The 24733-nt window shown below is 42.7% G+C and overlaps 1 protein-coding gene across 1 annotated transcript in view; it reads right to left on the bottom strand.

Annotated features, from left to right (window-relative positions):
- The window catches only part of LOC147424560 (uncharacterized), a 47034-nt gene extending 25091 nt beyond the window's left edge, over positions 1 to 21943 (bottom strand). Inside the window, exon 1 of the mRNA XM_086500843.1 lies at positions 20907 to 21943. Coding sequence (XP_086356969.1) covers positions 20907 to 21763 — 857 coding nt within the window. The 5' untranslated portion in view covers positions 21764 to 21943. The remainder of the gene's footprint in view (positions 1 to 20906) is intronic.
- Positions 21944 to 24733: the final 2790 nt, after the last annotated feature.

Here is a 24733-nt window from a genome sequence, read left to right as displayed (position 1 = left end):
TGTCCCCAGCATTGCCGTTGTAGTATACAGTGATAATGGCAACAATGCTACTCCATGCATCATTGACAATGGTAGAAGTATAACACTTGGAGACACACATTTAGAAACTCCATAACTAAGCTCCAAATTGAATCTTTTGCGTCTCCAAGTGGATGACTCTCTTCAACCTGTTTCTCTCATCATGTGCAAGTTAGACCCTCAAATGACACAGTTAATGTCTCTACAATAGTCAATTTAGAGGATCCTAATGTCTCTCCTCTCTTCAGTTGTTGCCACTGCAATGGCCTATTCTCTCTCTTATCGCCTCGATTGCCACTGCATTCCCCACTTGCCTGTTCGCATTCCAATTCAGCTGCCTTGCATGTTTGCCATCCATCAATCCCTCCAAGCTCCTGGGTATTGATGGCACCCTCACAACGGCTACTCTCCCACTGCAAGCTACTCGTGTCCCGTGTCTCCCGACTAGTGCCTCTTGGCCCGCCTAAAAATGGCTCTCCCTTATATATAACACATGCATTAATGTCATTAACCGTTCAGGCTGTTGAATCTCAATTGGATCAAAGAACTAATGATCATGCACGTGTAGGCCCAATTAATAGCAAAAACAACGACGATGATACAGATGATAAACGGCCAAAAGTGGCAATGCTTACAACCTCAAAAAGGTATGTTATGCAACCAAAAGTACACAAACATATGCACCAATGCCAACCGAGCTATTGAATCTCAATCGGACCAAAGAACTATTGATCACACACATGCTAGTCTAGTTGACAGCCAAAACAATGACGATGATGGATACATATGGTAAACAGCCAAAAGTGCTAATGCTTGTAGCCTCAAAAAGGTACATTACACAACCAAAAGTATGCAAACATTTATTAAAGCAAGCTAAATTTGGTATGAGTAGCCCATGAGTTGTTGAAGCTTGACAAATGGCTAGGGCCTCCCACTGACTTCCCCATCACCAACGATAGGAGCCTTTGCCAATGTTCATGAAAGTGGTCTAAATCTGGTGGGGTCTTGCAAATTCTGCACCAACTAGACCTTGAAAATATGCACATGTGCACACCCTAAGAGTTTTATAGATAGATGGAATCCCAAGCAGTGTAAGCCATCAAAAGACTCCCATTCAATTCTTTGTTATGCAGAGCTGTTGCACATAAATGTAGTTGCTAGTCCCAAACTCATTGATGTGTAGAGAGATATAACCACTACCCGTGGTGAGCCAACAACATTTTCCTCTCTATACACACACACACACCCTACAATTCTCAACGCCCTCCTCACACATAACTTTTCTAGGTGATAATGCAAGCAAAATTACCTCAAGAGTTGATCCTAAATTTTGCATATCTGAGGAGAAATGGGCATATGGCAAAATCATGATTTATAGCTCTTTTTTGTAGCAGGGTACTACAACTCCACCCACACAAGCAGCAATTTTGACACTTGAGAAAGAAGAGGAGAGAAGGGCCACTATAACCCGAACTTGTAAGGTACCATTCTTGAAAGCTGCAAACAGAGATTGATCTGCAGAAGAGGCTGAGAATCGCCTCCCTCAACTTGAACTTTGATTTGGTGACACTTGAGGAAAAGGAGCAAAAAGATCATCGGTCATGGAACTTGTTGGTTGAACAGTAGGTAAGGTTGACATCGATTGAGCATCATTTTTTTTTCATCCATTTGTTCAAAGCCCTTCTTTCTCACACGCACTTTGTCTTCCATGCTTGAACCCTAGCTCCATGTAGCCCAAAACTCGTACTCCTAGTAGTGCTTAAAAAAACCTAGGTTTAGTGCAATCCCACCTACAAATTTTGAGATTGAGATTTACTTCTAAATTTTATATTTGAAGGTGACAAAACCATTCAGTATAGTCAATTTACTGCTAAAAATCCATGTGTTTCATTTTTTTGGAAAAAATGTTTTTCAAGCACGGACTCCCAATCCCTCTCTCTCCCTATCAATGTCTTCTATGCACTACTGACATCCAAACAGTTGCAAGAGCACTTTCAATGTGTCACTCTCTCTCTCTCTCTCTCTCTCTCTCTCTCTCCACATGCTAACGACTCTTCCCTGGGCAACCCTTAACTCCCTTCTCCCTTTTCAAAAGTGGAAGTCTCCAGGGGGACTCATTTCTATGCTTTATCTAAAGCCTCACCCACATTAGGCATGCCACCCTACCAAATAAATCACGCACATTAATTGTCACCTTCCACAAAAATGATACGCATCTCTCTCTCTCTCTCTCTCTCTCTCTCACACACACACAGGCTATGCGCATGCAGGCGCCTACACCTCATCTGCCATCCCCAATCATTGCTCTCTCTCTCTCTCTCTCTCTCTCTCTCTCTCTCTCGTGAAAGCTAGTATATCACGCTTATCTTCTATATTGCAGAGCAATTGCAATATGAATACTAAGCACCTGAGATTGCCTTGCTGATCCGGACTTGCGCACCCATGCCTCCAGCTTCCTGCCGAACTCGATTAGTGCCCTATAATGATGTTTCTGCAAAGCTCTACTTGATCCGAGTCTGGCATGGGTGTTATCCCTTCAAGTTATTGCAAACCCAAGAGAGCACAGACATGATAGCAACACCTGCATTACCTTTGGCAGAGAGCATGCGGACCATGGGTAGAAATAGCACAGCTCACACTGGCCGCATGAGGATGATGCTAAAGAAATGAAGACGACGCTGCTGAAGAAGAGAGAGACGCCACCGAGGTCAGGCGAGGAAGGTGATGATTTAGCAGGATGCGGGAGGGTGCTTAATGTGAGTGCGCTCGAAGGTGCAGCAATTGTCTCTCTCTCACTCTCCTACACACACAGGTTGTGAGCACGCAGTCGTACATGTCTATCTCTCTCTCTCTCTCTCTCTCTCTCTCACACACGCACACAAAGACACAACTTCAGTACGACGACTCTCTCTCTCTCTCTCTCTCTCTCTCTCTCACACACACACACACACACACACAAAGACAACTTCAATACGACGACTCTCTCTCTCTCTCTCTCTCACTCACACACACACACACACACACACACACACACACACAAAGCCGGCCAGGCAGCCAAGAGTTGACGTGTATGTCACGTTCTCTCTCTCTCTCTCTCTCTCTCTCTCTCTCTCTCTCTCAACACGAGACTATTGCAAGTCATTGGAGTTATAAAAGGAGACTGTAGGACGACATAGCAACGACGAAGGCTCAGAGTTGGTGAAGGTGCAATCCGTGCAACGTCCGGAGAACTCGACGGTGAGGTGAAGCCTGACTATGTCGCGTACTCTCTCTCTCTCTCTCTCTCTCTCTCTCACACACACACACACACACTCACAACACGAGACTGTTGCAAGTCATTGGAGTTATAAAAGGAGACAGGACGACGTAGCAACGACGAAGGCTCAAAGTCGACGAAGGTGCAGTCCATACAACGTCCGGAGAACTCGCAGGTGAGGTGAAGCCTGAAGGTCCGCTTTACAGAGGAGCAAAAGTCAAGGTTTTGTCTTTAAAGATTCAAAACTTTCCAGTGCAAGACAAGTGGAGCCCCTCTTCTTCTTCAAGAATTTTAAGCCGCATTATAGAAGTATAGATAGATATAGAATAGATAGACGGTGGGGACCTTCGTGAGGAGAAATGCTTGACCAAACAAAAGGGAAGGCTATCGAGGAGCTCGCTGTTGTTGCATAGCCTGGCGGGGGGAGAGAGAGAGAGAGAGAATCCTCCTGTTCCCTCTTTTCCCTCCTGACAGTTGCGAAGAGAGAGAGAGAGAGAGAGAGAGCGAGAGAGAGAGACATCGAAGATCTATCCGACGGGGCTTGAGCTCCAGACCTGCTGCTCAAGAGTTAACTGAGGGCATGCGGCGCTAACAGAGCTTCAAGATGAGTGTCACAGCTGTAGCAACGTTGGCTTTCTCCACTCTGTCTGGACTTGGTGGCGTCTCTCTCTCTCTCTCTCTTCGTGAAGCGCACATGCGCACTTTCTCCACTCTATCTGGCCTTGGTGGCGTCTCTCTCTCTCTCTCTCTCTCTCTCTCTCTATTCGTGAAGAGCACATGCGCGCCAAAACAGCCCGGTGCCCCAGACAGTACGCAGCGGGCAAGCAAATTTGTCTTTTATTGACTGCAAAGCCTTCGCGTCGTCTTCCTCTTAAAGGCGGGTAATCTCCAACTCTACCAAAAATGTCAGAGTTGAGCAAGCTGGGCAGCGTTGATGACGCACGCGAGGCTGGAGTAGAACCCTCGTGTGAGGATCCACTAATAGGAAAAAGAGAGAGAGAGAGAGAGAGGGGGAGAGGGAGGTGAGGCCATTGGTCTAGGGAAGTTGTACTAGTGGTATATGTGAGGGGCTCTACTCGTACCCACCATGGTTCAACTCATGAGGCATGTGGGTGTGGGTGAGTGGGTGCAATCCCATAAAACTTATCAAAGCCAAGCTTCGAATGGCTTTTAAAAAAAAGATATTGTACAATAACAACAAGAATTTTAAGAAAAAAACAGTTCTTTTATTAAAAATGTTATACATAAAAGTTTCTTCCACGAAAAAGGAATTGAGTTTTCATTGGTTAGAGCTAGGTCTCCCTATGTGTTAGTGAGATTAATAGAATGAAGGACATGACGTTTGATAGTAGTCACATAGTTCTAATAGCCGGGTCGCACCAAGGAAGAGTGGGAGGAGTGGGGAGAGAGAATACACTACTTTCAGCAAATGCGAGGGACAAGCCAGGAAAGTCGAAGCACAGAATTAATCCCGCTAGCACTGGGAGAAATGAGGGGTTTAGGCTATATTTCAGGAAGACGTCTCCCATCCTCGTTTGTAGAGTAGCGTCTCTCAATCAGTAGCGAGCACGTCATCTGCATTCGTCCCTAAAAAAGGGCTTCCTTTACTCTGCAACTAAGGTGCAACCTGGTTCGTTTCCATCCTCCCACTACCCCCCTTGGTACTGGCACGACTCGGCTCTAATTCCATTTTAATAAAATGAAGGGAGCAGCTTCCTTGAAAGTCGTAGTTTTCTTAAAAGCCGAGTTTCACTCAATATTTAAAAAAAATTGTAGCTTAACATGGTTTGTTTTTCTATGTTTCTCCGGTTTGGCCCCAACAGATGATGTCTTTGTTATTTGGGTGGTGGGCCATGGCACGGTGTGTGCATGGGCTGTATGTAGTCGTTTCTTTTTTGTTTTTATGATATAATCTATTCACATCATGTGAGTTTTTTTTTCTTTTAAATGTAGTCCCACTATGTGAGCATTTTTTTTTTTCGACACACCATAGGGCCCAGAGGGGAGGTGCTTATCCCTTCCAAATATTAGCCATGTTACATGGTCGGGCAAGGGCCGCGTACCATCGGGCAAGAGCCACGCGTAGGCATCGCCATGGCCACCTAATTGATGCACCACATGCTGGGAACGACGAAGAGAACTCGTAGCAACCAGCTAGGAACCTCCTCCTCGAGTGACCCACCCCAGGAGGAGGATGCACTCGAGTGTCCAAGGGCAAGAGCCCTTGTTATTTGGGTGGTGGGGTGGTGGGCCATGGCACGGTGTGTGCATGGGCTGTATGTAGTCGTTTCTTTTTTGTTTTTATGATATAATCTATTCACATCATGTGAGTTTTTTTTTCTTTTAAATGTAGTCCCACTATGTGAGCATTTTTTGTTTCGACACACCATAGGGCCCACAGGGGAGGTGCTTATCCCTTCCAAATATTAGCCATGTCGTTTCTTTTTTGTTTTTATGATATAATCTATTCACATCATGTGAGTTTTTTTTTCTTTTAAATGTAGTCCCACTATGTGAGCATTTTTTTTTTCGACACACCATAGGGCCCACAGGGGAGGTGCTTATCCCTTCCAAATATTAGCCATGTTACATGGTCGGGCAAGAGCCGCGTACCATCGGGCAAGAGCCACGCGTAGGCATCACCATGGCCACCTAATTGATGCACCACATGCTGAGAACGACGGAGAGAACTCGTAGCAACCAGCTAGGAACCTCCTCCTCAAGTGACCCACCCCAAGAGGAGGATGCACTCGAGTGTCCAAGGGCAAGAGCCCTAGCAACGTGAACACCAGGTGAGCACAAGGTGTCCCTCTAGAGTGTGACCCAACGGGGGATTTTGAACCCACAACCCATAGGTTGAGAGGCCAAAGCCTTAATGTTAGACCAACTCTTTGGGGACCACTATGTGAGCATTTCAAAAGTAAATATGCTAAAAATGCAATAGCTTGAAAGCGAAACCACTAAAAAGGTTGGAAACTTTGCCTGTCAATTCAACTACAAACAAGGTTGAATTATCATTAAATAGTTTTGAAGTAAGCTACTCCCTTTTCGGTCCATTCACCTACTCGGTCCATTCTATACCCATTAATTAATTTAACGCCGAGATTCCCGCTATTCTTAGCCATAAACCCCTCGCTTGTGCTCAGCAAGCTCTGGTAAATAAACGTGTTGCAGCCTGTGCTGAGTACACCCCGCCCCCGTACTCCACCACCATGCTCCTCAGCAACTCGATCGTCGCCATCTGCGGCAACGCCACCTCCATCTTTCGCCATCGATCCTTCCTTGCGTAATCTCCTCCTTGTGGTACCACATCACAAAGCCCATTACCTACCCCCCTCCTCTCCTGATCACGATCACCTGTAGGATGCTGCACTCCGGGAGGAGGTAGATTGCACTGCCCTCCCACATGTTAGAGGACCTGTCCAAGCTTCTTGAGCAGCCTCGCCCAGTCCATGTGTATGTCCTCCCTATGAGCTCCTTTTCATAAAACAAAAGCATCGCATGACATTGCTGCTGCCCTTCACGTGTGCAGCTCTTAGTCCGACCAACTTCCCCATCTGAATGCCCGACGATAAACGGTTGCCCTCTTCAGTAGAAAAAAAAAAGCACCCACCTCTACTGATCGAGCATCTCCCCATCGTCCTGTCGCATGGCACGTGTTGCCCTTCGTCTCTCCCACATACGCTCACCTCATGCTCTCGATGGTAAGTTCCCCCTACAAAGACAGAGAGAGATGCCGACTTATATGCGGAGAGAGAGAGAGAGAGAGAGAGAGAGAGAGAGAGATGCAGTGCGTCCACCATCGGCCCCATCTCCCCTCTTCTGTAGCATCCCGTCCGTTGCCCTGCCACGATCTGCAGATAAACGTTGTCCTTTTTGCTCTTTGACATCTACTCCAGCAACCCTCCCCATCTCCGTCGCATTTGCTACACTTTCTCTACCGCCTGCAAGCGTCACCTGGCATCCATTTGCCTTCCTTACCTTGTTCAACAGGTGTCAACGTTTCCAATTTTCTCTTTGATGGAAAATGGCCCTTTGTTTTTCCTCAGCCAGAGCCCCTGTCATACAATAAAACGGGAACCCCTGTCCTAGAAGCTCTGCACGTCCATCATCGAGAAAGACAAAGAGACGGGTCCTGCCGCATGCGCATATAAAATAGCCTCTCAAGGACCTGCTCACACGCGGCCTCTGTCCCTCTCTCTCTCTCCCTCCCTCTCTCCCCTTTTACTTAAATTTTTTGGAGGGTATCTCACGAGATACCTGAGAATTTGACCTGCTTGCGAAATTGGCTGGGCCTACTCCCTTCATTTTTGGACTACATAAGGAGTCCCTAGTGAAGGGTGGAATTTTGGGTGCAAATCTGAACCAATGTTGAAAAAAGCTTATGGATTAATGCCACATGATAAACTAATGATAATTTTAAATTAATTTTTTCATGCCTTTGTGAGAGGGTGTTGACATTTGTGTACCTCTGATTTTAAAGAGAAACATTGAGTTTGTGTAAAATATTATTTTTAAGCTTTTGGAATATTTTATATCGTAAATAGTTCATTGTTACACCAATGTTCGAGAAAAGTATGTCTTAGCTTAGCCTTGAGCCGGTTGCAAAATCAAAGTAGCCGGTTGAGTGGAGGACAAGAAGGAGAAAACTAAGCTTAAAATACATGGAAAAAAGTGTAATTTTGTAAAAATACCAGCTAGTATTATAAAATTTCCTGTTCAAATTTATCTTGGAGAGATTTTTGTATGTTTGTGAAAATGATTTTTCACGAACATTGTGTTATACTTTTTTTTCAAAAAAACATGATATTGTATTGTGACATTATATGTTTAAAAATAATAGTGTCACGGCTTTTTTTTTTAATTTTAATAAAATTTTTTACTAGGAAATTCTTGTCAATAGCTTTAGGACATAGTGAATTTTCACCTTTTTTTTTCATGTAAGCCATTTCCTTCATTCTACCAATCTCACTAGCACGTAGGGGGATCCAACTCTAATACACACTTTTTGATCCAACTCTAATACACTCTTTTTCTCTTGTATTAACTTTGCTTTTGATGAGACTATCCAATGACAATTCAACCTTGTTTTTAGCTTGACTTGACAGGCCATGTTTCAAACTTTTTTAATAGCTTCACCCTTGAAATGCTCGTGTAGTGGGGCCACAATTTTTCCTAAATGCTACTAAATTTTTTAATATTGAGCGAGACTTGATTCTTAGTATTCATCGAACTCTCTAAAATATTGCAAAGAAAAAAAATGTGATATTAGTGTCTTTACAAGGTGTTTTTTGTTTTTGCCATACTCACATTTGCTCCTTCGTCTTTTTAAATTGAGAAAAAGAAAGTACGGCCATTATTTAAGCATCAAAAGTTAAGTTTGCTAATCTGACAATGTTTAAAGAAAATCTCTCCTTCATCTTTTTAAATTGAGGAAAAGAAAGTGTGACCATTATTTAAGCGCTAGAAGTTAATTTTGCTAATGTGACTAGTGCATAGTAAGATTCGGCTCTTATAGCTAGGCCTAATAATATGTCTCCCTAATCTTTTTTCCATTTCTTTATGTAAGAATCTAAAAAGATACCTTTGTTTGAAGGGATGTAAAAGGGAGCGGACGTCCACGTGACACATTAGTCAAGGTTTTTGACAATTGAGATCCGTGGCACTTGGAGAGAGAAGAGAAGAAGAAGAGAATTTTAAGAGAAGAAGAGACCTTAAAGATCTTTTCGAAGCGAGAGAGAGAGAGAGAGAGAGAGAGAGAGAGAGAGAGAGAGAGAGAGAGAGAGAAGGCTTGCGTCGATTCAATGTGAAGCCCTGTCTCTCTCTGTCTGTGAAATCGGGCATGGCGCAGCAGCACGCAATGGAGTGAGTCGATTCGGATGCGTCGCAAGAGGTGGCATCCAAGCCGAGGTGAGGAGAAGCTGGAGTGTGCACGGACGTGCAGGTGGCAGACGGAGCCAAGGTGAGGATGACTGTGGCGCTGCAAGCTGGCGGGTAGAGCGCGAATGATGGCTGTGATTGCCAGAGAGAGAGAGAGAGAGAGAGAGAGAGAGAGAAAGAGAGAGAGAGAGAGAGAGTTTTCATGTCCCCTTTCAGAGCGGCACTTGAGGTCTGTCATCGCACGAAGCATGTAGTATATAGTGCTTGTCTGCACTGTGAGACCACCACGCTGAATGCAAATTGCCTGTCTCTGAGTGCTGTAAAACCAGGACGCTGAATACATAACCTGTCGAACCATGGCTGCAGCCCAATCGAGTTGGCTCCGCGCAATGTTCCGCGCGCAGGAAATCTTGGGGCATGTCTCGCAGTGACACTACGTTGACGTACTCAACCTGCGCACCCCGTGGGAAGCATAGTAGGCGCCACTTTTCCTTCTGCCGATAATGTCGCCAGGGAATCTCGTCGATTAATTAATTAATGTATGCAACGCAAACCCATTATACAAGTTTTTTTGGTAATATATTTTTTCTTGCAAAACAATGTTACTCTAGGACCTAGGTGGAAGAGTTACTAGCATCATCAAAAGTGTATAGGGTAAAATCCCCAATAGCCACATGGGTTCGAGAATTAACATATTATATTCTTCCCTACTAAATCGCACAAGCATGCTCCGCTTCTTGGTATAGATCATCTAATGTGGAGCACTGGGATTTGTTCGTGTTGGGTTCAAATCTACTTCCGCGAAGGATTGCTTTTGGTGTAGGCAAGTACCATTTTCCTTGTCGCCCAACTTTTGCAAAAAGAACCGTGATAAGCTATCAAAAAATTTGTATACCATGAGAAGAGCTGCCTAGCTTACAAAGACAAGGATTTCTTGGTGCATCTTTTGCGCTCCTTTGAGCTGTTGCTTGTGCATATCAAATCAAGCACAACCTCACCCAATGTCATCGTACTTAAACTAGGGCTTTTACCCTACACCCACTCTCTAACTCAACTCAAGTAGCATATATCCACACTTCATCAACAGTGTATACACCCACTCTTTACCTCAACTTAAGGTGCATCCACATTGAGCACTAGTCATTTAGCACAAAGGCATTCACGACATAGGCACTTAATATTGGATTAAAAAGCTACATGACTTCTATCAAAAATAAGGAGTGAGTTGATGGTTACCTCATAATTGGCCCAAACCCTATGGAGCCATAAGTTCAACTCACACCCAAACTTGTCAGTGAAAAGTACCTTGACAAGGTTTTATTTTTTGGAGAGAAAGCTGTCCACACCACTAGTGGGTCTAGAATAGTCTCACATTTTATTTTAGCAAATCATAGACTAGCATGTGTGGAGCACATCCTTAACACTAGTTCTATAATCAGACACTCAAATGTCCTGAGACACTGAAGTGTTCTATTTTTTTAGCAACTGGTCATAATTATTTGGTGAATCTAAAACAAAAACTCATAGGTCATGTTCATATCTTAGGTCAGCTATGAGGTGAAGGACATAGCCAAATTTTACTTTTGCCAAAATTAATACCAAATTAAGATTATAATGATAAGTTTGAAGATGAAAAGATCATAGAAATTTAGTGCAGTTTTAACAAAATTTTCATTAAGTGGATATAACTTCTCATCAAAATAAGATTTTGCATAGATTTCAAGGCGTATGGATAGAAAACAACTTATTTTAGTAAGAAATTGAGCTTCATAACCTAGTTATTTGACTAAATTTTTGTTATAATCAAAAGATCAACATCTTGAAAATGCTGACAAAGAGGAAAATTTTGGTCTTTCAAGGCCTCTTTCATTAACATGATGAGGTTATGAGACAAAACCCTAGGTGTATAATGTATCTATAGGTCAATACCCATCAATTAAGCATTTTTCAAGGGTTCAAACTCATAGGCATCTAGTAATTTAAGCTCATTTTCAAAAATTTATAGTGTGTAATTTCTTGAAAAAAAAACATTACTATGAAAAACTAATGAAAGTGTGTATATAAATCTCCCAATTGTGTCCATATGAGGTATTTGTATACAAATAAGTGAGATGAATTAAAAAAATCCAAATGTGAACTTTATTTTAAGGATTTCTTTGATTTGAAAAAAAATCATAATTACAACATGCACAGTTTTTTGGATATGTCATAAATCACCAAATGTGGCTTGCATACGCATTAAAAATTATCACCTTATGTAATGGGGTCATAGATCTAATATATATGCATCATAACACATTGTAAATTTAGATGAACTAAATGTTTTTCGTGATTGTTAATTGAATTTGTGAACACTGCATATTTGACCCACAGGACTTTCTATTTTAATTCTAGTCACAAAGAATTTTTTTCTCACATAACATTAATTGCAAAAATATCAAACACATATATAAGTAGTTACCACGGAATATTGCACGCACCCTGCTCATTTTTTTCTTAGGCTAGAGTACGAGTTTTAATGAAACATTGAATGCTGTTTTGCGTAGGTTCTTTTCATGAGTGTAGTTACTATTGAGGTTATGATCAAAAGTGAAGGATTATAATTTCTTTGAGTACTTTAAATAACATTTTATAAGTTTGCAAAACCATGCCTTGAGATGTGTTCTAGATTTCATGTACCATTTTATTTAAATTCGTGAAAAAAGGACACGAAAATGTCCTTTTTGGTACCAAACTAGTATTACGGAACTTTCTTGCCAAGAGAGCCTGAATGCTACATATTACCATAATATGGTAGTATGCATGTGAACACACTTAGAACCATCATGATACTTTTTTTCCTCTCTACGAGGTTTCTTACATCGAGCTTGTATATACGCCTATAAATCTAGGGTAAGCCTTATCTGTGTATTGACACAATAAGTAATGTGGTACAAGGGGCATCACAAATTGACATTTTTTTTAACAAGTTCACATTCTACAAACAACAAGGTCGAATCATACTTGAATGTATCGACACCAGTTCTAGATATTGCAAGATACTTAAGATTATCGATGTAAAACATAGAGGAAAATACGCCATTGTAGCTAAGGGCTTATCCATTTATTTATGTTGAATAGAATTCATACCATGCTAGTAATGTGGACATTTGTGATCATGTTAATGAAATCCCTATCCAAGGGGGAGTAATGTCAAAGCAACAATAGGACCAGGGGGCAAGGCCCTAGACTAGGCATGTGTTCAAGAGAATTCCATAGCCAAGGGCTATATAAGATGTGTAGGTTGGGAGGAGAAGTACATTTCCTAGTTACCTATTTCCTTTCACACATGCATTGATTATGCTTTTCGCTTAGAGCATTCCATTACTCTACACATTTACTCAGCACAAATAGCAAAACAAGCATAGTATATGCTGCTTCTTTGTATACAAGCATAAATTTGACAAAAGTGTATAAGAAGCTAGAGTCCAGGGTATGCATGAGGAGGATGATATGGATGTGTTTTTTATGGATATTAAAGATCTCAAGAGAAGCTAATTGTAATCATATAGCAGCTCTTTCACACTTTTGGATGCTTTGTATATGTACCTAGGATCAAGAAAAATCTTTTGTCTATGTTTGCAATTGTAAAACTTAATTTGAGTTTATGGATAATAAATGTATTGTACATGATCTCAATTTTGGTGATACTATTGTGGCATCTGGTACTTTCTTTCATCGGCTGTATAATCTCAATGCATACAAGAGATGTTTGAAAGATTTAGCATATGTAATATATGATTCAAAGGTTGTTCTATATTCAAAACTTTGGCATGCTCATTTTGATCATCTAAATTTTGTTAGTTTGTTGAGCCTGTAGAAATCTGGTATGGTTGTTTCATTTCCCTCTCTAGAGGCACCATTGAAACATGTGTGAAGGTTGTACCATGGGAAAAATGTAGCACTCAAACTTTCCAAAAAATGGTTCTGTGTAGACTACTTAGCTTGTATACAATGATATTTGTGATCCAATGCATAACCCTCTTTTTGGAATCATTTGCACTTTGTGACTTTCATTGATAATTATTCCAAGCATGCATGGATGTATGTGCTTACCACTAGGGTTGTGTGAACACAAACCACTTTTGTGGCTATAAGCAGTTTTTGTGTAAATTCTTGTTTAAGATCATAAACCATAGATAACCTCATCAAAGCCTTTCAAGGATCTGTTCTAAGACTTTATTCTTTGATGCCTTAGCAACATCACAAAAAATTGGACAATAAGACTGTGAAATATATTTTTATTGGCTACAATCTAGAAGGCAATGGTTACAAGTTGTATCATCTGCAAATAAAGTGTATCTTGATTAATAGAGATGTTTCTTTTATGGAAGATAGATGTAAGTTAGTCCTTGTTAGTATGTACTAAGGAGACAAATACGATCTCACAATATATATATGATACTATTGAGTGGTGGGAGTACAAATGTATGTCGAAATGAGGCACATGTGCAACCTATCTAGGTTTTAAAGTAATGTTAGTATTCCAAGATGGTTAGTGCAAACCTTGCATGATATATAAGTAGGTGCACCTTTGTCTAGGCGATGTCGTTCAAGCTTTGAATATGCCTCTTGTACATTAGATTGTTAGGTTTTGGTTGTTTCTAAATATATGATGAGAAAATACCTCTACCATTTGACGAAGCACAAGATTATGAGTTTTGGTTGGCTATAATGCAAACTGAGTATGTTACTATTATCAAGAATGGCACATAATCTTTATGTGCCTTGCCTCCTAGAAAAAAGGCCATTGGTACTATTTGGACTTTCTTTGTTGAAACATAAGTATGATAGTAGTGATGAATGCTATAAGGCTAGACCAAAAAGAGTATGTTAAGGAGAAGAACATAGATTTCAACGAGAGTTTTTCTCCTACTTTTTGTATAACTAGCATTCATAGCATTTTTTCATTAATAGCTCATTATGGTAGGAATACATATAAGTTGGACGTATGAGGAATTGCATGTATCGAAGCCTCACGAGCAATAGTGAAGTACATAGTTCACTCACTCAAAGTATCAAAATCGAGTTGACTATATAAAACTACCGACATTACTTAGGGGCAGTTGCAAGCTGCTTGCAAGCCTCTCTAAGTGGTAACACCTCAAGGGGTGCACTATTTAGAAACGCCCTATATAACATACGTTCAAGTAGTAATTGAAAAATCCATTTTTTAACATGTTTGAATGAATAATACGACCCTTTCTTTTATGAACTTTTTCCAAAGTTGAATATAAAAACTCCTTTGTTAATGTATCACTGTTAATTTGCCTAAAATATTTGTATCAAAAAACCCCTCCTATTGAACTCAAGTGGTACATTAATATGATTACATAGTGCACTCTCCGATGATAACACCACCCCACACTGCCCTTTTATAAATAAAAAAGTAGAAAGCTTTATATGCAAAAGTTATATCTCCTTAAAAAGAGTTGTAGAGCCAAGGAGTACCTGCATTTGTGGCAAAAGATGAAATGACAGACTATGAGCAATTGATCACTTGGGCTCTGATTTGATTATTATTGCATGCACTTTTGGTGATGGATTGCTCTTGTATATAATAACTTTTCTTAAAAGGTAGGACGAGGTCAATTTGATTCAATGTGTTTATATAATCTCTTTTAGATTTACTCATGCTTTTAAGCTTTTATCTTGAAGTGGTTCGGACATGACTGCTATTACTTGATACTTTTTTATTTCTACTATTTACTTACATGTTTACAAATAAGGATAGCTTTCAGAATTATCCACCTAATGGGGTATCCAAATGCAATCCTTATTTTTAACATGAACGTGTAATGACTAAAAACATGGATACAACTGTGGATAATATAGAGGAGGATATACATAAGAGGTCTAATTGTGGGTATTGATGCAGACACTATATGCATATGTATTATTGCACTTATATCCACAATTCTAGCTACATGACCATAGTACGTCATATGTATTATTGCGCTTATATCCACAATTCTAGCTACATGACCATAGTACGTCATGGGGCCGCATGTATCTAGGCCTATGTTGACCGCTGTGAATTCCACGGTTGCCATTGATTTAAATAGTGTCCTCAATCTTAAAAACTATACCTTCTAGAAACTTTTGTATATCAACCAAACATTCATATAATCCAAGCATGGAGGTGGGTGACCACTGGCAAAATAGGGAGAGTAAGAAACCAACGTTAAATTTCATCATCTTACAAGCATGACACTTTGGAATTCATAAATGCCACTTGAGAGCAAGAGGAAAGAAAAATTGTTGCCTAAGTTTTGATAAAAAGTGTATAAATTTTAAAAATTAGCTCAAATTTTTAACTTCAAAAGAGCCCACAATTCTTTCATTAAACAAGAGCTCTGATTCTCTCCCCCCCCCCCCCCCCCCCCCTCTCCTCTTCTTTCTTGAGTTGTAAGTGTAATGGCATGTGATCGTAGAGGCTTTCTTGAGTTGTAAGTGTAATGGCATGTGATGGTAGAGGCTTTTTGTTGAGATTACCTTCATCTCTAACGTGGATGAGATCCAGTCAGCTTGATGAGAGCAGTAGCATTTGTCCAGTCGGGAGGCAGTGCGGGCATACTGAAGGCTTGTGTAGGTGAATATAGGCATGTTGTTCCATGGGCCCACTTCCCACAAGTCAATCGTAGCCCACTTCTCACATAAACTCAACCATTAAAGACTTTTCTGAGCCAGCTAGTAGACTGGCGGAGCCTGTTCTATCCTTGCTTTTCTCGACCATATTGAAATCTCCAACCATCAGCCACTCCCCTTCGATCGGAGTATCCTTGAGTTGCACCCACAGTTTAGCTCTATCCTTTGCATTGCAGGGACCGTAAACATTTACTACGGTGATAGGTTGATTGTCCCATCTGATTCTAACAGCAAGGACTCTTCTGGAGGGGTGGTTTAGAACCACCTTTGGCTCCAAATCTCTGTCAGCAATGAACAAGACACCACTGAAACTGTCACTTCCGTCCCCATAAAAGATAATTAGTTTTTTTCCTACAGCCTGTTTTCTCTTGCAGCGAGCATCCAAATGGTGTTCTTGGATGGCCCAGCAATTGACTGCCTTCTCTTTCTTCACCTCCTCCCAGAAGAGAGTGCCCTTCTTCCGAGGTTTTAGTCTCTTCACATTCCAAGATTGAATAGAGAGAGTATCCATAATTGGGAAAGGGAAACAAATTCTTTTGCCTCCAGGAACTCTTCACCAGAGTTCCCATTCAGGTTGTCCTCTTCCATTGGCTCCTTTTCTGTTGGAACCTACATGGTATCCAGCTTGGAAGTGAAAAGGTCCTCTTGATTCGTCTTCCCCAAAACTTCGAATATATTGTCATATAGGATAGGAGGCTTTGGAAAATCCAGCGGGAGACCTATGATTTGTCCCAAGGCCCTAGCCTTTGCTTTGAACCGTTTACATGAAATATGAGATACTTGTTGCCAACCCTCATCTTTTGACCTAATAGTTGGAGACATCACGATCTTTTGCATTACTGGGGTGGCTGTTCTTTACTGAGCGGTGGATGAAAAGCGGTAGCTTTGGGTGGTCTTGCCCTTACCCCGGTTGCCATGATCTTGTTTCTCCACATCTTTATCCGAGTTGACTTTATTTTGCTCACCCTCTGCCTTGCCAAGATCTTCAGTAGGCTTCTTTGTTGGATCTACTGTGTTTGTGCCACCCTGTGGGGTGGCCTGTAATTCGCTTCTCTCATTTGTAGGCTTTAGCACCTCAACGAGACACGCCCTCGCATAATGCCCAAATTTGTTGCATTTGAAGCAATCCCCAAGAAGGTGTTAAAGTTAAGAGGAATGATCTTTAGCCTTGCCCCAACATTCACCACCAAGTTCTTTGGCTGTGGCTTCCTCAAATCCCACCAGATACAGACCTTGTTTGTTGCTACACCGGAGGCTTTGGCAGATGGGACAAAAAATGCGGCGAGGTCCTTCAAGTTCTTCCTAAGCCATACTAGGAGGTTGACAAACTCTATCCATACTGGGCACAGATCCTTGAATGCCTCGTTAATTTGAAACAGAGGGTCCCAAGGGAGCACACATACCAGCACGCAATTAAAGGACAGTGGGCTTTTTTCCAAAACCTTCTCAACCATTGCAGTGTCGTCGAACTGAACTAACACAAATCCTTTCGCTATATATTGGGTAAAGATTACCGAGCTGTGCTAATTCAAAACCAGTGGACTGCAAAGGCAATTACAGAGCTTAATTCTATTGGGAACTCTCCCCATAAACCCAAAGACCAGAGTGGAATTTGCAACCTCTGCAAGTTTTTTTTTCACTATGGCAGGAGTAACAACCACCGTAACGGCATCTTTCACCTCGACTTGCTATGAGAGCGCCTTCTTAAGTGCTTGGAAATCTCTGTCCCCTTTGGCCACTTCAGTAGCATTCTCCTGCGTCGGCGAATCTTTGTGCGACTTTTTGTTCAATGATAGTGCACAAAGGATTTCCGCTAGGTCTTTTTTCACCTGCGTCTTTCTTTGTTTCAATTCCTCCTTACTCAAATTAGTAAGGGAGCTTTGACCGCTATCATCGGCGTCCAATTTCGCAAGGTCGTCGGTCGGCTCGATAGCCTTCAGAGCGTCGGGTTGCTCTTTGCCTGACACTGCTTCGATGTAGGACGGCTTAGAGGAGCTTGCCAAGGCGTGGTGATAGGCCTTACCGACACCAAGTTACAAAAGGGTTAATAATTGCCTTAACAAAAAGATAATAATTGCCAAAGATAATAATCGTGTGTTGCAGTGTGGGGGCCGGGGGGGGGGGGGATGCACTGCCTTGCTGCTTAAAGCACCGTGCGTGATGCTCAGATCACAGTCTTGCACAAAGGGGAGAACTTAATCAAGGAGATAGAACTTGCTAATTCTCCACATGCACATGAGCTTATTAGGTAGGCTCAAACTGCGATTATTAAGGATAATAATCGCGATACGACAATCCCAAAAGGGATTATTATCGCCAAGTGTTAATAATCGCACAACAAATGGAGGGGTCTCGGCGTATGTAGGCAACAGCGTATACAGCCGAGCAACAACTGGCTACTGGCCAAAATGTTCGCAGATGATTTGCTCTTATTCTTGAAGGCATGCCCCCAAGTTGTCAGGAGAGCTCTGGAGATTGTGCAAACAGTTGCCGTGGTCTCGGGATCCAAGTGCAATATAGAGAAGTCAAGACTAATCTCCCTGTCGGAGAACGACTCTTTTGACCCTGCAATCTGGACAGGAGAGATTATCTCAAAAGGGAGAGTATTTAGACACCTGGGAGCCCCCGTAGGGGTGGACGTAAGCCACAGTCAAAGATTTCAATGGGTCCTTGAAAAAAATAAGCGCCAAAATGAGAAGGTGGGAGTTTGTTCTCCTACCCTTCCGAAGCCGTATTAGAGTGATCAATGCTTTTATGATCCCGTATATTGCTTTTCTCAACCCCGTGCTCAAGACGGCTAAGTGTACCTAGAAAGAATTCTTAAAACCAGTGAAAAGGTTTCATTGTAAGAACAACACGAAAACCTCCTGGCCATGGCATTGGGCGAGATGGGAGGTAGTTGCTCGCCCTGTAGACCAAGGAGGGCTCGCCATTCTTAACCCTGTATCCCATGTTGAGGCCCTTTGTGCCAAATTTATGGTCTCATTGGCTAAACAGGACCAAGCTTGGGCTATCATGACCAAGGAAATGCTTGATGCAGCAAAACTGAGATCGAAAGAGGGAAAGTGGAAAAGGGTTGTGATGCACGACAAAATTCTCACCCCGAAGTGGTCTTATCTTAGATCTGGTGGACTCTTAGGGGAGCTGATGAGGAAGTGCAAAAGTGCAGCTGAGGCTTTAGAATGCGGGGAAGTAACCAGATACTTTAAGAACTCCATTTTGCACTGGTCTCCTTGGCTCTCTAAAATATTGGGGCCGCCGCAAAGCCCCTATTGGATAGAAATGGCCTGGAAAGTGAACAATAAGGGGCTCGTTCGACTAGAGCAATTATGGAATGGCAATGGGAAGTACTGGAAAATTGCTGACTCTTTAGCCATCCAGTTTCAATTGAATGGCTTTGAGACGTTACTAGTCTACAGGGTGATGAAAGAGCTTGGTAAGGTGGTGATGCCAATTTGTGAATCCAACTTTGAATGGGACGCTTGGAGATGGCCCGGGAGTAGCCTCTTTTGGAAACCACACTCTAAAGGCATTTACCATGCATTTATGCACGAGGCTAATTGGTGTAGCCCCCTCAACAAATTATGGAAGAGACACTGGACGGAAAAACAATGGGAGGGAGTCATGGAGAACATCTAGAAGCCAAGGTGGCCTCAATATATGAAGATATTTCTGTGGAAAGTGATGTGGGGTGCTCTGCCGACGGGCGTGAAGATACAAGAAAGAGGCATCGGGTCCGATCGTTGCTCGGGGTGCAGAATAGCTAGTGAAGACCTAGCCCACCTTTTCATGGGATGCCAGGCAATTAGGGGCATGGCTTTAAAATATGCAAGTAGATTAAAAGGACATGGCAAATTAAGTTCTTCAAGAATGATCTGTTCTTTGGTAGTAACAGGCTAGGAAGTCCTGCTCTTCTCATCTGCACTCAAATAATCAGGTACTACTTCTTGCACTATATTTGGCAAGCAAGGAACCGCCACGTGTTTGAGAGGGATCTGGCTGTGGCAAGCTCTTGTGAAATCATACAAGAGAGCAGAGTGATGATCCACATGAACAGAGGCAAACAAACCTCAGAGGACTGGTTTAGAACAATACATAACATCTTGTAATATGTAAAGCCGAGGAGTAGTAGTGGTTTTTCTGCCAAGCAGATAACTAGTAATCCTTTGACACTCAAGGCTCGGTCTAAGCTCGAGAATTGGTGTATCTTTCTAATGTTCTTGATACTATTCACTCTCACAATTGTGAGTTTTGCAAAAAAAAAAAAAAAAAACTCAAATTTTAAAAATTTCATTTGAAAATCTTATGAGAAAATATTGACAAGGTTTTAGCTCAGAAAAAGAAAATCCAGCTTGAGAGTGAAAGGAAAAGGGAAAATCCAGCCTAGAGTTTGATACAAGTAGTAAGTAGTGCAAAAATATTGAAAATTGGCTCATGCAAAGGGTTTGTGTAAGATTCGTGTTGTGTGTGGTAAAGGTAAGGGGCTCTAAGCACACCCAATATGGTTCAATCCCTGAGACATGCAGGTGTGCCGTGAGTGGGCGCAATCTCGTGAAACTCGTCGGAGCGAAGCTTCGAATGGTTTTTTTTAATAAAAAGATTCCTAAAAGTAGAACACTGCCTCTTGGGCTCAAGACTCATGTTACTAACATTGATTAACTTACTTTAATAGATCATCTTGGCTATTTTGGGGATGCCCAAAAAATCATCCTCCAGATCCCTTTTTTTTTGATGTACTTATAGTAACTTGGGAAACAAGCCTGGTCATTATGAAGGGCGCCGGGGCCCTTAATTGAAATTCTCTAGGTGCGTGTGCACAGTGTGCTCGCGCGCGTGCCAGAGAGAGAGAGAGAGAACAGAGGGAGAGAGAGAGAGCGCGCCAAGCAATCATGAGGCCAGCTCCAACTTTATCCAAAGTTCAAAAAGTCTAGGTAATTTAAGCACTGCCTTTAGAAAAGTTCACACAATTAGCATCAGGCAAACCATGCAGAAAACCTCAGAATAATTAGGTCTGATGCAAAGAAGTGGAATATGGAAGAGGTAGATCAGAAGTAGTGGGGGGCACCTGGTGCTCGCAAACTCGGAGAGACGTCCAGTGGAGGAGAAGACGATGACGCCAACCTCGGCATCGCAGAGAACGGAGAGCTCGTAGGCCTTCTTCAGAAGGCCGTTGCGACGCTTGGAGAAAGTGACCTGACGGCTGGTGGGGTTGTCGATCCGGCGAATTGGTATCGTTCCGCGGCCTGCCACAGCGCCAGGAATCGAGGTCATTAGATTCGGGGCATCGGCTGCGCTGTCTGCGACGGTCCGGCGCCCGATTGTAGGCCTAGTGCCATCCAGCCTGCAGCTGGGCAGTACTGCGCATGCTGCACACGCTTGCGCTTGCAGCATCTCCTGAAGATGATAGTGATGAGGTGTCGCCCTTTGCCTACTAGATTGATTATGGCGGAGCGCCTCCAAAGGGGCGTCCGCTGCCGCATTCAGGAATGCCGGAGCGGTCACAGTGTGGATCTGATTGGTGTGGTCATGGGGGACCATCTCTGACGACCCACCCCGCAAATTAGGAGCTGCTACATACTGGTTCTGTTTAGGACAGCCCAGCTCTTCCTGCTGCATGTAATTCAACGGCGCGACCAGCCGGCTCTGAAGATGATACTCACGACCTTTGGAAGGTGACATCGGCACAGCTTGATCGTGTACGCTAGCTGCAATACAGCTGCTAGCTGAGGTGTGCTGGAGAGCTGGCTGGTCCATATTGCAGGGTGCAATGGCGGAAGGGGTTTTATCCTTGGTTAGAATGAGGAGCAGGTGATCGAGCGCCTTAAAAGGCAAGCGTTCTTCAATTAGGGGTTGGGGCTCTCTCTCTCTCTCTCTCTCTCTCTCTCTCTGTGTGTATGTGCGCTCGTGATGGCGGCGTTTCATGGACCGGGTTGATGATCAAGGACGAGAGAGAGGGAGAGAGAGAGAGAGAAGAGAGAGAGGAAGAGGGAGAGGGGCCAGGGGGGAGTGGGTGCAGCGTCCATGTCGTTCATCAATATCTAGCCCTCAACGGGGGCTCGCGCAACTTCGCGGGTTGCTGCTGCCATCTCTGTCCACACCATTCACTTACACTTAATCCTCCAATATTCCTTGCTAATTTGTGTAACCCTTTTTCAAATCCTGTTGCTATCGCGGCACCTGCAATTACGTTCCTTTTGAGAGAGAGAGAGAGAGAGAGAGAGAGAGAGAGAGAGAGAGAAGGTGCGCAAAAACTGTGCGTATGTGTGACCTCTCTGCAGCCGAATATTGTGGGGCTTGCTGGTTACTCAAACCCTTACACAGTACACGCTCTTTCCCTCGACTCTCACACGAACGAAAGCAAGAGAGACAGACGTACATTTTAGAGGAAACTTATAATCCATCCACGAGTACAAACTTTCAAGTAATGATACAAACGGCATCACCAACAAAAGATCATTTTCCTCAAGCATCCATCACACTTTTGGGTCATCTTAGGCCCTCTGCACTGGAGACTCATGTGCATATATGTCTTGTTGGAGTACCGTGATTGGTTACAGCTTATAATCAAAAGTTACCTAGCATCCAGCAAATATGCTTGACCGAGTTGCACCAAGGGTGACCAATGACCATTAGGCAAGCTCAACACATGAGCAAAACAATGCATCACGATCCTAAGGCGCTCTAGGTGAATTACAAAATTAGGCTAGATTCACGAAAGAGGAGATAGTGAGGAGAAACGATGTGAGCGTAGTTCGTTCGCAAAACCAATGAGTCTATGAAGTCTTGTTTTGGGGGGGGGGATCAAAATTGTCCCATGGAAAAGCTAAACAAATGCATGTCATCTACAAGTTCAGTTTCTGCTTAGCCCATAGCATAAGTAGAGTATTCACATTAAACCCATGACATACTCCAAAAAGTTGCCTTTTAGTTGCCACCTCATCGTACTACGACAAAGTGTTGGGAATAACTAGAAACTCCCGTTCTTTCTTTGTTTGGCCTCAGCCATATCAACAATCAGGGAAGTTAAGGGACTGCGCTATTTTTCAAGAAACTTTTCTCACTCGGTTGCAAATACCCCCCTTCAATTCAAAGGAGCCATATAGCTTGATTGTTTCAAGATTGTGTACAAGAAACATGAGCAAATTAAATATGCAACTCATCACTACTAAGAGTGTGATTACATTGTGATTGGATCATGCATCTTATATGCAAGGGTATTGGGTGCTATTGGTGCAGTCACAACAGTTTGTGGCATAAGAAATGCAGTTAAACTAGTCACAATTTGTGCATAGGCATTCCTTCTGCATCGCTTGAGTGGGGCTTATGCATCTTAAATACTCACACAAAGAAAATGAATCAATCTCACCTCTAGTGGAGCCTCTGTCTGTATGCTTGCGATTATCCTTCCTGCCTCTCAATGTATGGTGTGATGTTGTAAACTTCCATTTATCTACATTTGTCATGAATATAGAAATCTTTCATCAATGTTGATGAATTTGAAGAAGATGAGAAGCTTGAGTATGGTGAAGAAGATGATGAGCATGAATATGATAAAGGAAATGATGAGCATGATGAATATGGTAAAGGAGATGCCAAAACAAAACCAGTAGGTCGTGCCAATTTTGGAAGTAGGTCTAATTAGAGGGTATCTCGTGAAATACCCTCTGGTAAATGAAAGCAAAAAGGCATGGGGTCAACACCTCGGAAGCAATCACACACACACACACACACACACACACACACACACACACACACAGATGCACAGATGCAACACTCACGCGAGGTGCCAATTGTGAGGGCACAGGACCTACTATAGTGGGAGGACAAAAATAGCTTAGACTTACCCCAGCTTGCCCTCGCCGAGCTCAACTTCTCATAGTTCTTCTCCTTCTCCGTCCAAGTATGCAGAATAGAGATAGGTTGGGTGCATGGCGAGTGTGTCCACTCAACACAGCAGAGCCGAGCCAACTTGCACATGTAGCAGAGATGGCGAGGGTGAGGCCTTCACAGAGCCGTGATCCGAACAACTGGAACAGAGCCCTGATTCAGACAGCTGGGGCATGCATGGGTGGATGGTGGAACTATGCAGGCAACAAAAAACAATAGAGGTATGAACAAAGGGGAGTTGGCTCAATGCCATGTTGTTGCCCTAGATTGGAACCCAAGTAGCACATAGTTGTGTTTGTGCTCAAGACTGGGAAGCACCTTGCCTTGCACAGACGAGGCTGATGGAGGGAAGGGTAGGGCTGCGGGCATTGCAAGAAACAGGAAGATGGCGAGTGTTGTCCGGTGCGAGTCCAAGACCTGGAGGGTCTATGGGACCTATGGAAAGGCCCACACAAGGGGATTTAGCTTGTGATCTTCTGGCTATGGAGGTCCAAACATGGGTCAGAAAAGAGGAGGTTACGACTCGGGGGCTACAGAGGTGGATGAGGTCAATGATGTGTATATAGGGAGATCACATTCGCAGGGAGGAGAGGAGTGGAGGATAGAAGAGGACAAAAAAACTAAGTAGAAGAAGGGATTGCATGGTGCGTGACCTCCAAGACATACAACCTAAATTTGGCACATTAATACATGTTTGAATGATTGAACAGATGACTTGAATAGTTAATGCACCTTTCAATGTATTGAATCATTTAGATGTGCATTACTTTTCAAACGCACGTAGGACATTTTGGAGGTGACATGCCATGAAATTGCTTCTTCTACTTAGTCTACTCGCCTTTGTGATCTCACAGACACTAGTAGCCAAGCGCGCACGCTACATGAAGGTTAAAATTAGGTATATTCTAAAATTATTAAGCCAAGAATGGCTCAACAATAGAAGTAGATATATATAGTTTTGTCAACTTACTTATACCAAAGAACATCTTCCCAACCTATTAAACA

Source organism: Adiantum capillus-veneris, chromosome 25 (assembly GCF_014529385.1).
Source record: "Adiantum capillus-veneris isolate H3 chromosome 25, ASM1452938v2, whole genome shotgun sequence".
Classification (NCBI taxonomy): Eukaryota; Viridiplantae; Streptophyta; class Polypodiopsida; order Polypodiales; family Pteridaceae; genus Adiantum; species Adiantum capillus-veneris.
Note: the sequence above shows the minus strand (reverse complement) of the source record. Positions and strands in the feature narration are given on the sequence as shown.